General features: G+C 42.2%; 1 protein-coding gene and 1 long non-coding RNA gene across 2 annotated transcripts in view; one reads left to right on the top strand and one right to left on the bottom strand.

The window, feature by feature from the left end:
* Positions 1-8614: 8614 nt before the first annotated feature.
* On the bottom strand, positions 8615-14747 carry NDUFB4 (NADH:ubiquinone oxidoreductase subunit B4). Its single transcript, XM_082395008.1, has 3 exons — positions 14524-14747; positions 9987-10133; positions 8615-8755 (listed from the first exon to the last, which is right to left on the bottom strand). The coding sequence occupies exons 1-3, from the start codon at positions 14701-14703 to the stop codon at positions 8693-8695; spliced, it is 390 nt and encodes a 129-aa protein (XP_082251134.1). The 5' UTR covers positions 14704-14747; the 3' UTR covers positions 8615-8692.
* Positions 14728-14892, top strand: part of LOC309630145 — a 43447-nt gene continuing 43282 nt past the window's right edge. The window contains exon 1 of the long non-coding RNA XR_014245447.1: positions 14728-14881. This is a non-coding gene — a long non-coding RNA (uncharacterized lncRNA). The remainder of the gene's footprint in view (positions 14882-14892) is intronic.

Here is a 14892-nt window from a genome sequence, read left to right as displayed (position 1 = left end):
CCACCACCCTCCTGAACAAATCAGGGTTCTATTAGAAGAAAAAGGAGAGTGAGTATTGGTGGGCAACAACTACTGCCTGCCATGGATAACTTCTTGTGGAAATTTGGCAAGAATAACATGGGAAGTGTTGGTTTTGAATCAAATATTTTCACTCTCACAGCCCAAGAAGAGATAAATCTACTGATACTTGCTTTACACAGAAAATGCTCCAAACATCTGCCTAGTTTCTCTCCAAATACATCTTTATTAAAATTGTTACCAACCTTCCGGGGTTGGTCCCCAACAAAGGTCCTTTTGCCAGTGTCGTTGGAGCTAATAGAACAAAACCAAGTTCAGTTCAGAAGCAAAGGAAAACTTTATTCTTTGATCAAAGAATGGAGATGCGAGCTCGAGCCCTAGAGCACATGCTCTCTCTGGTACAGGCAACCGGAGGGGCTGCTTTATAGGTTCTCATCTGCGGAGGGAGGGGCAGCGGAGTTCTTGAGGGTCATGCGCAGTTGTGCTGTTCACGGCACTTCAGGCTGCAGCCTCTCTTCACACAGCACGTGGCCATCTTGAATTGAGGTGTCAGGCACAGCTGTTCTGCCCCAGGAACTCTAATCCGATGTGTTAGGTGCAAGGCCTCTGCACTCGGGCCCCTATGGGCAAGTGAAACTAGACTAAGCACAAGAGAAGAGGTTTAGACCTTAAATTATCACCTAGATTCCATCTTATTTTTCCCAGGACCCCAGTGGGCTTTGCTGGTGACAAAATGGCTTTTCAAGTCTTCTTTTTATACAGGGTAAGGAGGTTGGCTGGCAGTTGTCTCAATTGTCCCGACGGTCTCATTTCTAATCACAAACAGGTGACACGGACAATCAGAGCAGTAGGACTTAATCAAAACCTAGACGACTGATCCTCAAATTAGCAGAGTTTCTTTTATTTTTTTAATTTTAACTTTTTAAATTTTTATTTATTTATTTTGGTTGTGCCAGGTCTTAGTTGTGGCAGGTGGGCTCCTTAGTTGCAGCCAGCAGGCTCCTCAGATGTGGCTCACGGGATCCTTAGTTGTGGCATGTGAACTCTTAGTTGCGACATGCATGTGGGATCTAGTTCCCTGACCAGGGATCGAACACACGTTCCCTGCATTGGGAGGTGGATTCTTAACCACTGCGCCACCAGAGAAGTCCCTTTTTTTTTTTTTTAATAGACTATTTTTTTAGAGCAGTTTCACGTTCATGGCAAAATTGAGGGGAAGGTACAGAGATTTCCCAAATACCCTCTGCCTTCAGTCATGCATGGCCTCCCGCATTATCAATATCCCCCACCAGAGTGGTATATTTTTTACAACAGAGGAACCTACATTGACACACGATTGTCACCAAAAACCCATAGTTTACATTAGGGTACACTCTTGGCATCGTACATTCTGTGGGTTTGGACAAATATAATAACATGTATCTACCCTCACAGTGTCCTACAGAGTAGTTTCACTGTCCTAAAACTCCTCTGTCCTCTGTCTATTCATCCCTCCCTTGGTTGCTTCCAGGTTATGGCCATTATGAATTAAGCTGCTATAAACATCCAGATGCAGGTTTCTGTGTAGGCATAAGTTTTCAACTCCTTTTGGTAACTACCAAGGAGCATGATTGCTGGATCATGTGGTAAAAATATGTTTAGTTTTGTAGGAAACTGATACTGACAAACTGCCGAAGTGACTGTACCATTTTACATTCCCACCAGAAATGAATGAGAGTTCTTTATCAGGGTTCTTGAAGAACTGGACAAGTTGTTTCTCCTATCCAAACCTTTCCTATAGAGTTAGGCTGTGAGACTAGCAGATCTTTAAAGATCCTTCCAGCTCTAACTATATACCTGTGAATGTGCTAGAAAAGTGCACATGGGGGTCCCTGTTCTTGAAGGCACCATCTCTTAATCCCTCCAGGCTAGATTAGGTGTCCTTTCTCAGTATTGGGCTCCACACAACATCAGTCTTTATCACTTTCAAAGATATGCCCTCTGGAGTCAGCCTGCCCAGATTTAAGTTCTGTCTCAGACCTTATTAGCTAGAGGACTCAAGCAAATTATTTAACCTCTCAAAATTTTATGATGATGAGATTTAAGGTCTGATTTTAATGAGTTTTAAGATATGTTGGGAGGTGTGTAAAGCCCTTACTTTAGCTTAGTAAAAAGCTTAACAAGCGTTGACTGCTGTAATTATTTTTCTCCATTGTGAGTTCCTCCAAGAAGAAGCTGTATCTTCAGATTAGTATCCTTAGTGCTTAGTAAATGACCGGGGCTCAGTAAGTATTTGATCAACACAGAAAATGAGCAGTATGACACTAGCCGATGATGTAACCCTGGACGACTTGATCATGGCTAAAGATGACCTCTCTGGTGCCGACATCAAGGCAATCTGTACAGAAGCTGGCCTGATGGCCTTGAGAGAACGTAGAATGAAAGTAACGAATGAAGACTTCAGAAAGTCTAAAGAAAATATTCTTTATGAAAAACAAGAAGGCACTCCTTAGGGGCTCTATCTCTAGTGGACCACAGTTGCCTTCCAGGAAAAGGTTGGAAGTGTCCTGACCCCTCGGAGGTGTGAGGTTGGGGAAGTTGCCTAGGAGTCCATGTTCCAGTTGACCTTCATTAGCACAGCATCCTGAGTACCTTTTGAGCATGCTGTGTAGGATTCCCATCTGGCTCTCTTTGTATGTTGGTCATGTGCAGTGCTCTCTTCCCAATAAAGCGCCTCTTTCTCAAAAAAAAAAAAAAAAAAAACACCACACACACACACACACAGAAGAGACCTGATGGCCAGTGTCCTACTAGAATTCAGCAGGACACAGGCTCCTCTATCCCAGTGACTCCAGGAGACTAACCATCCCCAGTACCTGCAGACCAACAGCAGCTCATTTTCCTTGTGGCCTGCACTTGTCTCTCCTCCCAAACTCCCTGATGGGACCAAACTGCTTCTGTGCCACTCCTGCAGAGCATAATTTTGGAGGAGAAGCTGCCCATCCAGCTTGTAGTACATGGCACCGGGGTTACTGAAACCCTCCATCTCCATCTACCCTCACCCAAGCCACTCCATATAAAATAATACTACTACTCTTTGATGCCGTCTCCATCTCACATAAAGAATAAAACCCTCTTTAGAAAACTTTGTTTTTAATTGATGTGAAACATATAATGTAAGCAGAAAAAAGTGCTTAAATGTGCAAATGTAGTTTCAAGAGAAGTCCCCTCTCACCTTTTCCTCCTATCCACAACAAGTTTATATCAGACTGCAGTCCTTGAATCCCTCCTGTAATGATTTCTGGAGCAGCCTCAGCCAAGTTGCCTCTCTCCCCCACCCCCAAGATTTTTCCAGAGCCTAATTATTAAATAAGGGATGAATGATTTAAATGCAATTGGTGGTAAGAACTGACTTTAATCTGATAAGATGATACTCCTTGTGATTATGGGGGAAATGAATTTGAACTTTAGTGCGTTTGCTCCAGAAATCTCAGATGTTTCACCAGCCATCCATCTCCAGGGACATTCAGAGATCAGATGCCAGACTTTCAGCTTGACTTTAATCCTATAAATCCTGAAACTTGGCCATACGATTAATGCTCACTGCACCTTCTTGGGATGATAAAGGGTCTCCAGGTAGATGACACTGTCCAGGCCACAGTGGTTATCAGCAGAAGGAGTCATCTCTAGCTCAGCTAGAGAAACGGCAGTAAACAAGGCAGCCAGAGAGGGAACTATCGGGTGTATTACAGTCAGAGTTATAGGTACAAATGGGTCCTGTAATAGAAACATGATAAAATTCTGTTTGTTCACACAAAGGTAGAAAGTGGCACTGGAAGCTTTGAAAATTCAGAATCTTTGAATGTTTTCATAGGATTATGTTTTTACTAATTTTAAAGTGCTGTTCATATTTTTAAATCACACATATTTGATCAAGACAGTTTCTTGTTCAGATCTCTAATCTCTTCAAATACCCCATTAACGATCCTGAAGACTATAGAGATAATCAATACCCTGTATCTTCCCCAAAGTTATGAGAAGTTATGTGCCAGGAGTGAGAAAGAAGAAAAAGAAAAATAAATCAGGGACTGGACTCAAGGGGATTTTGATCAGAGCATGAATAATCTTTTTCTCCAGGCAGGATCCATAATAAAGGGTAAAAAGACATAGTACTTAAACAAACCACCCTGTTAGAGAAGCAATATTGTTCCAGAGAGAGGAAGGGATGTCATACAAGGATAAGGAATTATTAAGAACACTGACTCCTCATGCATGTGCCTAAAGGGGAACTAACAGAGATAATATATTTAGACTTTCATAAAGCTTTCGACAAGTTCACATCTAAATAAGTCATCCTGGGATCGGCAGGGGCTGCTTTGTTCTGCACTGAGAGCTGTCTCAAAAATTGAAAATAATTTCTGGCCTGAAGTCTTACAACAGCCTGGTTACTAGTCATCCTCCAGCCTCTCCTACCCCAAGATGTTCCTCCAGGATCCAGAAGGATCTTGCAGGAGTGCAAATTCAATAAGGTTACTCCTGCTTAACACCTTCAAAGGCTCCCACTGTCATCAGGTTGAAGTCTAAATTCCTTACCTGTGATAAAGGCTTTATGATCTTGTTCCTGGTTACCTTCCTCAGTATATAACTATCATTTTTTGGATGCTCAGCATTTGAACCACTTGATGTTTGGGAATTCCTTACCTGCTTTAGAGCTGAACATACTACATGTTTGCTTTTTCAGTCTCCCTTGCAGCTAGAACTCACGCACATAACCTAGGCTCAGCCAATCAGATGCCCTGGACTTAGCAGCAAGTGATGGGAAGATACGGCGGCCTTGAGGAACTCTTTCCAGCGGCTGTACTTGTAACAAACTTGAGTTCTTGGGCCAACAGAAGCAGATTACTGGTGTGGGCTTCTGTGCCCAGTACCCCTAGCAGCATCAGTCAGACAAATGGCAGCACTGAGTGCTCAGATGAGGTGTAATCGGTGTTCTCACCAGGTCACTTCTGAGTGTGATCTGGGGCACTGTTCATGGTGATGAAAAATCTTTTGAAACTGATTAAACTCTTAAGAACACAATGCTCAATAATTCTCTGTTAAAAAAGTGTTTAAAAAATCCTGCCTATGCCTCTCTGGGTATTGCCTTCTTTCAAAGTTTAGACACAAAAGATATACTGTAAATGTTTTTCCTGTTACTGAGGTGTACTAAAAACAACTCTTGAGGAAAGAAGATTGGTATAATCAAGAATTAATATATTTATTTATTTATTTATTATTTTTAAAAATTTATTTTTGGCTGTGTTGGGTCTTCGTTTCTGTGCGAGGGATTTCTCTAGTTGTGGCGAGTGGGGGCTACCCTTCGTTGCGGTGCACGGGCTTCTCACTGCAGTGGCTTCTCTTGTTGTGGAGTGTGGGCTCTAGGCGCATGGGCTTCAGTAGTTGCAGCATGCAGGCTCAGTAGTTGTGGCACATGGGCTTAGTTGCTCTGCAGCATGTGGGAGTTTCCCGGACCAGGGCTCAAACCCGTGTCCCCTGCATTGCAGGCGGATTAACCACTGCACCACCAGGGAAGCCCAAGGATTAACATCTTTAATTTACCTTGGTTAAGTCTTAAAATCATCAAGAAAAAAAAGACATTTTACATCAGAAAAATTGGGCAGTGGATTTGAGCAAGTAAATAACAAAATAAACATAAATGGACAAAAATATATGAAAAAAGTTATCCTTCAATAATAAATGAAATGCAAATTAAAACATTTTCATTAATTAGGTTTAAAAATAATAATAGGGGCTTCCCTGGTGGCACAGTGGCTAAGAATCCGCCTGACAATGCAGGGGACGCGGGTTCAAGCCCTGGTCCAGGAAGATCCCACATGCCACAGAGCAACTGAGCCTGTGTGCCACAACTACTGAGCCTGCGCTCTAGAGCCTGTAAGCCACAACTACTGAAGCCCGCGCGCGCCTAGAGCCCGTGCTCCGCAACAACAGAAGCCACGGAATGAGAAGCCCACGCACCGCAACAAAGAGCAGCCCCCGCTCACCGCACCTAAAGAAAGCCTGTGCACAGCAAGGAAGACCTGATGCAGCCAAAAAAAAAATAATAATAGTAAACACTCACTGAGACCTGAATGTATGCCACTGTTCTAAATATTTTGTAAGTAATAACTCATTAAACAATGAGTTTAATAACAATGTAAGTTTTACTAGTTTATCCATTTTAAAGATAAGGAAACACAGAATTTAAATACATCCCAGGTCACTTCACCAGTAAGTAGCAGAGCAGGGAGATAAAGGTTAAGCAGGGGTGGGACTGAAAGTTCCAACTCTCTAATCACATGGTTGGTTCTCCAGGCAGCCAGCCCCCATCCTTAGGTGTGGCCCAAAACTCACCTCATTAATGTAACAAAAGATACCTTTATCTGTTTCATCACTTAGGAAATCCCAAGGGTTTTAGAAGCTTTGTGCCAGAAACAAAGACCGAATATATATTTATTATAAATCACAGTATAACAGGATTTCACTTTAATTTGAAGCTATGACTATCTCCTGGCCATTTGGGTCTTCTTGTACCTGGGAAACAGCAGACAAAAAGAAACAAAAGGAAAGGTTTTCACACTGGCAGCACTAAGTGACCTTGATTACAAGGAGCTAGGGCTGCTGCTACACAACGGGGGCAGAAAGGGATATGCCTGGCACCCAAGGGATTCACTGGCTTATCTTGGAGCTTTCATGTCCAGTGATAACTGTAAACAGGCAGTTGCTGCAACAAAGCATCTGATGATGCTAGAGTAACTAAGGTTCTGGCCTTTGGAAATGAAGGTCCTGGTGACTCAGGCAAGCAACCTAGATCTGCAAAAGTTATGGCCAAGAGAAGGGAAATCTACAGTGGGGGCAAATGAAGATTATCAGCTAGGGCCTCAGACCAGTCACAGCTGTGTAGACTGTAGCTTGTTCCACTAACCCTCTTGTTAGACTGTACCTGACTACCACCCTGAATGATACATTGCAGATTAGACTCAATGTGTGCACAGACCCAAGCAGTACATGGAGTGGATGAGGAAATAGTATACCTCTTGTGCGTGCCTCACTTCCTCTCAGTCCATCTTTTTACTCCAGTTGCTGCTGCAGCTCTCATTTGCCTGCAGGTGTGACCTGACAATACTTCACCTCAGCTGCACAGCACACCACCTGCTTTCTGCCCTATGCTTCCTCCTCCACGAGATGCCAGTAAGAACCCAGTCAGCCAGTCTGAGGCATGCCCATACCTGGGAGTACAAGGGAATTAACTGCATGAGATAACTCTGGACCAAGAGGGAGAAGAGCTAGTAGGTAAATATTCACTTTTTCCGTGTCTGGGGGTAAAATTCTGTGTCCATTCCACAGAGCTCCTCAGAAGGCCCCTATAGGAATTAAGCCCATTACTCCCAGAGGCAACGGGCCAAGAGCACAGTTTGGGCTCTGAAGATCACAGGGGCTGACAGAGCAGAATAGGAGCACAACAGGGCAAGGTGTGTTGGCTACGGCTAGAATGGGGGCCACTGTTGGGTGAGAAGACAGGGAGGGTGGAGGCCATGCTGAAGAACACAGGTAAAATGCTATACAGCATTGGGTTTTCCCTCAGCCTGTTTCACTCTGAGCAGTCTCCCACCTGTTCTTTCAGATCACTTCCTAACATAAACTATCTACATACAAGCTTTTCTCTCAGGCTCTGCATTTTGGGGTACTCCAGGCTCATACAAGGATCAAATGAGACAATAGTTGTGAATATGCTTTGAAAGTTAAAAGCAATATACTCATGTAAGCCAGCCCCACAGAGCATGCTGTTCTTCCTATAGCACTTGATTTTACTTTGTCTTCATAGATGAAATTGTCACCCTACTGTTTCAAGACTAAACTACAAAGCATGGGGTAGCTTTTATTGAGCAATACTCTGTTACTTCATTTTCATCTTTATGACCTTATGAGGTAGTAGGCATTACTATCTCCATGCCATAGATGATGAAAGGGGGGCCTGGTAAACTCAAGCTAAGATTCTAGACCAGATCTGACCTTCAAAGCCCATGCTCTATACCATTTTACCTGTTCTTCAGCATGGCCTCCACCCTCCCTGTCTTCTCCCCCAGCAGTGGCCCCCAATCTAGCCATAGCCAACATACCTTGCCCTTTTGTGCTCCTATTCTGCTCTGTCAGCCCCTGTGATCTCCAGAGCCTAAATCAAATGCCATCTCCCTAGACAGAACTGCTTCTTCATCAGCTTGCCAACATCACTTTCCTGAATCACTATCTTTTTTTTTTTAAACCACAAGGTTGTAACTGTTCTGCTGCATTTACCACTGGGGCTGGAGCCAGACGACAGCTTAGGTTTTAAGTAGTAATAAGCACTCAAATAATAACTGTTGAATAAACAGTTGTCAGAGTGTGTACTCCTTGAGCACAGGGCCTAAGTTGTCCTGTTGACTGCTATAATCTGAGCACAATAGCACAATGCCTGGCTCATAGCAGACACTCATTTGTTGAATGACTGAATGAATGAACATGAATCTGTTTCTTCATTAAATTGTGAATTCTTACAAAGTAGGGATTCTACAATGTCCAGCAAATGTTTGTTGAATCAAAGTAATATTAAGAAAGAAAAACTTTTTAATGATTAATAGATTCATTTAAACAACAGTACATATAGTCATCATTGCCGGACTTAATATGAGATGTTAAACGTTCGATCCAATTTTCCTTCCCGGATAAGTTTTTCTTTCCTATCCTGTATAGATAGAAAAAAAAAAAAAAGTACATTAAAAACAATGCATTCTGGCACAATTCACGGTATAGCTCTGAAAAACAGGAATGAAACACTCCCAGCCTAATTACAATCCCCTATTGTCTAAAGCCTACAGAGTATGAGTGAGGAAGTAATAATCTGAAGAAATAAAGGGACCATAAGAAAACACTCCTATTGAAAAACACCTATATTTTAGTAAGTAGAATTATATTATCCCACTAAATAGCATACACTGAAAGCAAAATGTAAATACCTTCTAGGTAAGTGTGGCCTACCTTTCTGTTAAGCAATAATTTATCAGATAATCAAAATATATACACTCCAGGAGAGTGGACTGGCCGGTTTAAGGCAGAGCTACATCGGTGGGCCCCAGCGTAGATGGGAACATGAGGCCTGGGGGCTGGGTTGGGGACCTAGCATCAGAGCGGTCTAGTGTCAAAGATTCGCGTGGCTTTCTGTGCAGTCACATACCCAGGCCTCTGGTGGCAGTGAGCCCCACCACAGGCTGCTTTGGCTTTTCTGTTGTTGGAGTATTAATATATTTTAACATTAATTCACAAAATGTGACCAGCATCACTGGAATTCATCCAGACAGGGAGCATACTAAGTGATATATGTATTCTGCTAATACTTAACCCAATAAACATCTCTTTTAAAAGCAAACAAAATAAACTAGATATAAAAATTTGCAAAGATAACATCTAAAGATTAATCAGAATAGAAAAGGTTAACTTCTGCACATCAAATGAGAAAAAAGAAATTAACTTTTTAAGTTATTTCTATATTCTCTTGCTTAATATACACATTATAATTTCCTTACCTAATCTAAAACACATCAGGAAAACAAAAATAAATAAAAATAATAAAACACAACAGGAAAACTCTTTCATGAGCTAAGTTCAAGTCTTAGATATTTAAAGTGACCAATTCATTACTTTAAATTCTAGAGTAGCCATTAAATTAAATTTGAAAGACCCAGAGGCAATCGTAGTTTATAAGAAAGTATATTTCTATATGAGATGAAACAATAAAGCAATAAAACTAAACATATAATTGAAACTTCCTGTTTTAACTCAGTTGGAAAGGAATAAAGATAAAAGAGGAACTGAAGGAAGAGTAGAAAGACAAGATGGGAATTGTCAAGAGAGAGAGCTGCAGCCAGCACAGAGGGAACCTATCACACAGATACCAAACACAAGGTCCTAATACTTACTCTGTCGGTTTTGAAAACATAATACCAGAAGAGGAGGGGCCCAATTCCAAACAGAGCTCCTAAAAGTGAGGTCTTGGGAGTGGGTCTGAAATTGGGATAGACATTTGCTGATCTTGCATAGGTCCAACGAATCAAGGCAGGATCTTCCTAAAATGAATGAAAACAAAAGATACAGGAAATTAAGTTCTACACTAAGAAACAATCTCATCAGGACTTTTGTGGAGAAGCACAAGAGATGCCCTTTGTTCTCTTCTACAGTTAAGGGTATACCCTGAATATTCCTAAATAGCTTCAACGAAGATCTTTCATTTCCAGTATTTGTTGAATAATTCTCTGATGATCCTGTTCAGAATTTAAAAGACTCATATCATCCTTCAGCTTCCTACTTATTTAAGATTTAAGAATCCTCATCATTTTAAGCTGTCAGAGAAGGCACTTTTTTTTTAAATCATTTTTTTCTATTCTTTTCTGGATTGTTTTTGGCTTCACTGTCTTTCTCGAAGTATGACAAACAGAACCACACAGTATATCCAATGAGGACAAACAGATTTCATATGCTCTATCATACTGTGAACTTTGTTTCCAGGACCTTTTCTAATGCTATGCCCACACTGGTCTTTCCAGGCTACAAATAAACTGCAGGAAGAGGAAGTCAGAGGTAGGCTAACTCTGAACTTTACATTTTTTAAGCTGACTTCGCTGGTATTTTAAGAGCAAAATTATTACATTTCACATTATTAAAATACTTTTTTGAAAGGACAAGGTTGTTAAAGAAAAATAATCAGATTGTCTTGGTTAAGAAAAAAAGTAACTGTCAATTTTAATATATTTATACTAGAATAACTATGTAAGAATAGCAAATCTACCCCAAATATGTAATTAAATTTAATTAGCTAAATACCCTAATGATTTTACAAAATTATTTGCTCCAGTTAACTGATAGATAAAAATAAGCAAATGAAATCAGCTTTAAAACTTTAATACTAAGCTGTGAGGAGAACATTCAAGGTCTTAACCAATGCCAAGAAGTCATGATTGGTAGGACATAAATAATTAAACTGGATCTTTCACAGTAACATTTTAAACCAAACTGTTTGTCAAACTCTTTGCAGAGACAGTAAAGAAGGTGAAGACACAAGATACAGGTTCAAGGGGACATTTGAGCTCTATACCTGAAAGGATAAATACATCTATCTATTCTTGTATCTATCCCTTCCTGCTATACATGCATTTGAATGACTCTCTCATGCCAGAATTCTGTACCAGTCACCTCTCTACACCTAATATCTGCCAGATCTGTCTTCCAGAAACAGACATTTCATTTCATAAAAATACCAATAGCTCCATGACCATAGTTCATTGAACAAGGTACTGTTGTTGAAAGAGGTTCCAAAACACCTGCCGTGGGAGACAGTTCTCCTTCTCTGACACCACTCCACGTCCAAAGGACTATCAGCAGCATGTGACATGGTGAACACCACTTCTTTTTTTTAATTTATTTTATTTATTTATTTTTGGCTGCATTGGGTCTTTGTTGCTGCGCGTGGGCACGGGCTTTCTCTAGTTGCGGCGAGCGGGGGCCACTCTTGGTTGCAGTGCGTGGGCTTCTCATTGCGGTGGTTTCTCTTGTTGCGGAACATGGGCTCTAGGCGCTTGGGCCTCAGTAGTTACGGTGCATGGGCTCAGTAGTTGTGGTGCACGGGCTTAGTTGCTCCACGGCATGTGGGATCTTCCCAGACCAGGGCTCGAACCCGTGTCCCCTGCGTTGGCAGGCAGGTTCTCAACCACTGCACCACCAGGGAAGCCCATGAACACCACTTCTTGAAATCATTTCTTCACTTGGCTTCAAGGGCACACACCAGCTTGGCTTTCCTCCTAACTCTCTGGCCATTCCCTCTTAGTCTCTTTTGCTCTCTTCCTCCTTATCTCCCCAGTCTCTTAATATAGGACCTCAGACCCTGTGGGTCTTTCCTATCTACATTCACTCCCTTGATAATCTCTAGTCACATGGTTTTAAATATCCACCTATAGGCTGATGACTCCCCAAAATTATGCCTCCAGCCCTAGACCTCTACCCTGAACTGCAGACATAATATCCCACTCCCTGCTTAATGCTGACATATTGTCTAATTGGCAAATGTGATGCCAAATATGATGTATCCCAAACTGATTTGCCAATATGCCATTCCACCTTCATCCCTGATCCTTTCACACTCTTCCCTATCTTGGTAAAAGGCAACTTCATTCTTCACTTCAGTCAAAAACCTTGGAGTTATCCTTGAGTCTTCTCTTTCTCTTACACCACATATCCAATCTGCCAGCTAACCTAATTGGCTCTACTTTCAATACATAACCAGAACGGACCACTTCTTACCAACTCCACTGCCATCACCCTTGTAGCCACCATCAACTAAGAAATTAGATTACTGTAAAAGGCTCCTAACTAGTCTCCCTGCTCCTGCTTTTGCTCCCCCAGAGTCTCTTTTCTACTAAGCAGCCAGAGATGTTGTTAAAATGTAAGTCCTGATTATGGGACACCCGACTCAGAAAAGTCCTTTCAATGGCCTATGAGGCTTGGTGTGATCTAGTCCCAGGTAACTTTCCCATCTCATCTCTTCCTACTCTGCCCTCACCTTTCTCCATGTTAGTCACAATGGTCTCTTCAGTATTTTGGGGATTAACAAGGCACACTCCTGTCGAAGGACCCTCGTATTTGCTGTCCCCTCTGACTAAAATGTTACTTTCCCAGAGAGCTGAATGGCTAGCTCCCTCCCCTCACTTCTCAGAGAACTTCAATGTCACCTTCCAAGTGAGGCCTTTCCTGTGCCTTTCTAAAACTGCAGCTGCTCTCCCTCTCTACTACATACACACACTCCTAATCCCCTTCCTTGCTTTATTTTTCTTCTTATCACTTCCCATTACCTAACAGACTAAATGATTTAATTTTTTAACTTATTACTTGTCTTCCCTCTGGAAAGAAAGCTTTATGAGGACAGGAGTCTTTGCCTGTTTTGTTCTCCACTGTTACCACAGTATCTAAAAGAGGACATGGTACATAACAGATCCTGAGCAATTATTTATTCCCTAAATCAATCATTCTTAGACATTAGGCAAAGAATTTCCATGTATTGCTCAATATATAACTGTCAGGCCCTCATTTACTTAACAGAACAACCAGTGAGGCTGGTGTAAAACCTGTTTTACACAGCAAAACTATAACTGCCCTGGGTCACAGAACTGGAAAAAAGAAAATCTGGAGTTTAAACCTCAGCTCTGTCTGACTCAAAGTCTCATTTTTTTTTTTTTTTTTTACTACATCTTACTATCTGGCACATCAAACCCAACCGTGTGAGTATGTATATAATCAATGTCTCTGTCCTCACCTTCTCCCAAGTAAATGAGGTTCTGGCTGAAGACAATATAGCCAAATGGTTAAGAGATGCTTTGGGTTACACAGACTACGGTGCAAATTCTGCTCTAGCACTTGCTAACGTATATCACTCTATGACATACTTGTCCTTCCCATGTAGTCTTTCTCATCTGTAAAATGGGGATAGTAATAGAGCTTAACTCTTTGAATAGCTGTGATATTTGAATATCATTCAGAAAGAGTTTCAATAGTGCCTGGCACATTGTAAATTTCTTTCAATTCTCACAACTTCCTAAAATTCCTGAGGAACACCAATGCAACTGCTGGGAAGTCTTTTTTCTTTTTTAATCTAAAAGCACACTTCTTAAATAATAATAGCTATCAGTTTACTGGGCATGTATTATGTGCCGGGAATGTTATACAGACTATCTCATTTAACCTCACAACGATTCTATAAAGAATGTACTACCATTTCCATATATGAAAATTAGAAAACTAAGGTTCAGAAGGGTTAGGGATATTGCACAAAGTCATATAGTTTGCTAGTACATACTGCCTCGGCGTTTGACTCCAAAGCCCAAAGCTTCAGCAAGCTGTAGGGTGTTTGGGTCTTTAAAAGATATAAACCGAAAAATCACTACATACCCTTCAAAAGAGAGCAGTATTGCTATAATTGTGAACTGAAAAGTGGAAAACATCTTTAAAAAAAATACACACACACACCCCACATTTCCTGAACACTCATCACAAGCCAGGCACTGTGCTGGCCGGTCACGTGCCTTATCTCATTTAATCCTCCTAACAGCCTCATAAGATAGGAATTACTATATTATCCCCATTTTTCAGACAGGAAAACCGAGGCTAAGCAGCAGAGTTGAACAACTTTTTCAAAATCACTCAGGCGGGAAGTGATCAAGCCGAGGCTCAAAACCAGCCTGGTGTGAATCCAGAACCCGTCCTCTTGACCACCGAGCTCTCTGCCCAAGGTCAAAGGGCTAATGAACTGGCCTGCTCTCTGGGCCTGGAAGAGGATCCATGTCTAAAATACTCTTCGGGAACGGTGACCGCCCCGCGGCGTGATCCCCCTTGTCAGGTCTGAGCTGCCCAGCCCGACGGGACCGTCCCGACTCTGGCCCCTCGATTCCCACCCGCTGGCCCCTCACTCACGATGACCCCACGACGGCTGGGGTCGTTGTACTGAAGCAGATACTCCCGTTTAAGCCGGGATCTTATGGCCAAACGCTCGGCTTGTGCCTTCCGGGTTTCCGGAGATATGTCGTATTCAGCTGGGTCGAGGGTAGTGGGCAGGGTGGCCAGGCGCGACGGCTTGTACTTGGGGAACGACATCTTGGCGACCCGGCGCACAACTGCGCCTGCGCGATCCGAAGCCCGCCCTCTTCAGTCTGACCTTCGTCCCGAGGCAGTGCGCCTGCGCGTCAGCCAGAGGTTGAAGATGGAGTTCAGCCTCTTTCCTCAACCTTCCTCACGGTCTTGGCCCCCTAGTGGCGATCTGCGCAGGCGCAAGGTACTTTCCTC

This window comes from Balaenoptera borealis, assembly GCF_965194805.1.
Source record: "Balaenoptera borealis genome assembly, chromosome: 5".
Taxonomy (NCBI): domain Eukaryota; kingdom Metazoa; phylum Chordata; class Mammalia; order Artiodactyla; family Balaenopteridae; genus Balaenoptera; species Balaenoptera borealis.
The sequence above is the reverse complement of the archived record's forward strand: the minus strand, read 5'-3'. Positions and strand labels throughout refer to the sequence as shown.

What these genes read in the sequence shown, in the direction of transcription:
- NDUFB4 (XM_082395008.1), bottom strand. Translation starts at nt 14,703, where the DNA reads ATGTCGTTCCCCAAGTACAAGCCGTCGCGCCTGGCCACCCTGCCCACT. An exon ending in CCAGCCGTCGTGGGGTCATC is followed by an intron (nt 10,134 to 14,523) that starts GTGAGTGAGGGG and finishes CATTCATTTTAG; the next exon opens with GAAGATCCTGCCTTGATTCG. An exon ending in ATGTTTTCAAAACCGACAGA is followed by an intron (nt 8,756 to 9,986) that starts GTAAGTATTAGG and finishes CTATCTATACAG; the next exon opens with GATAGGAAAGAAAAACTTAT.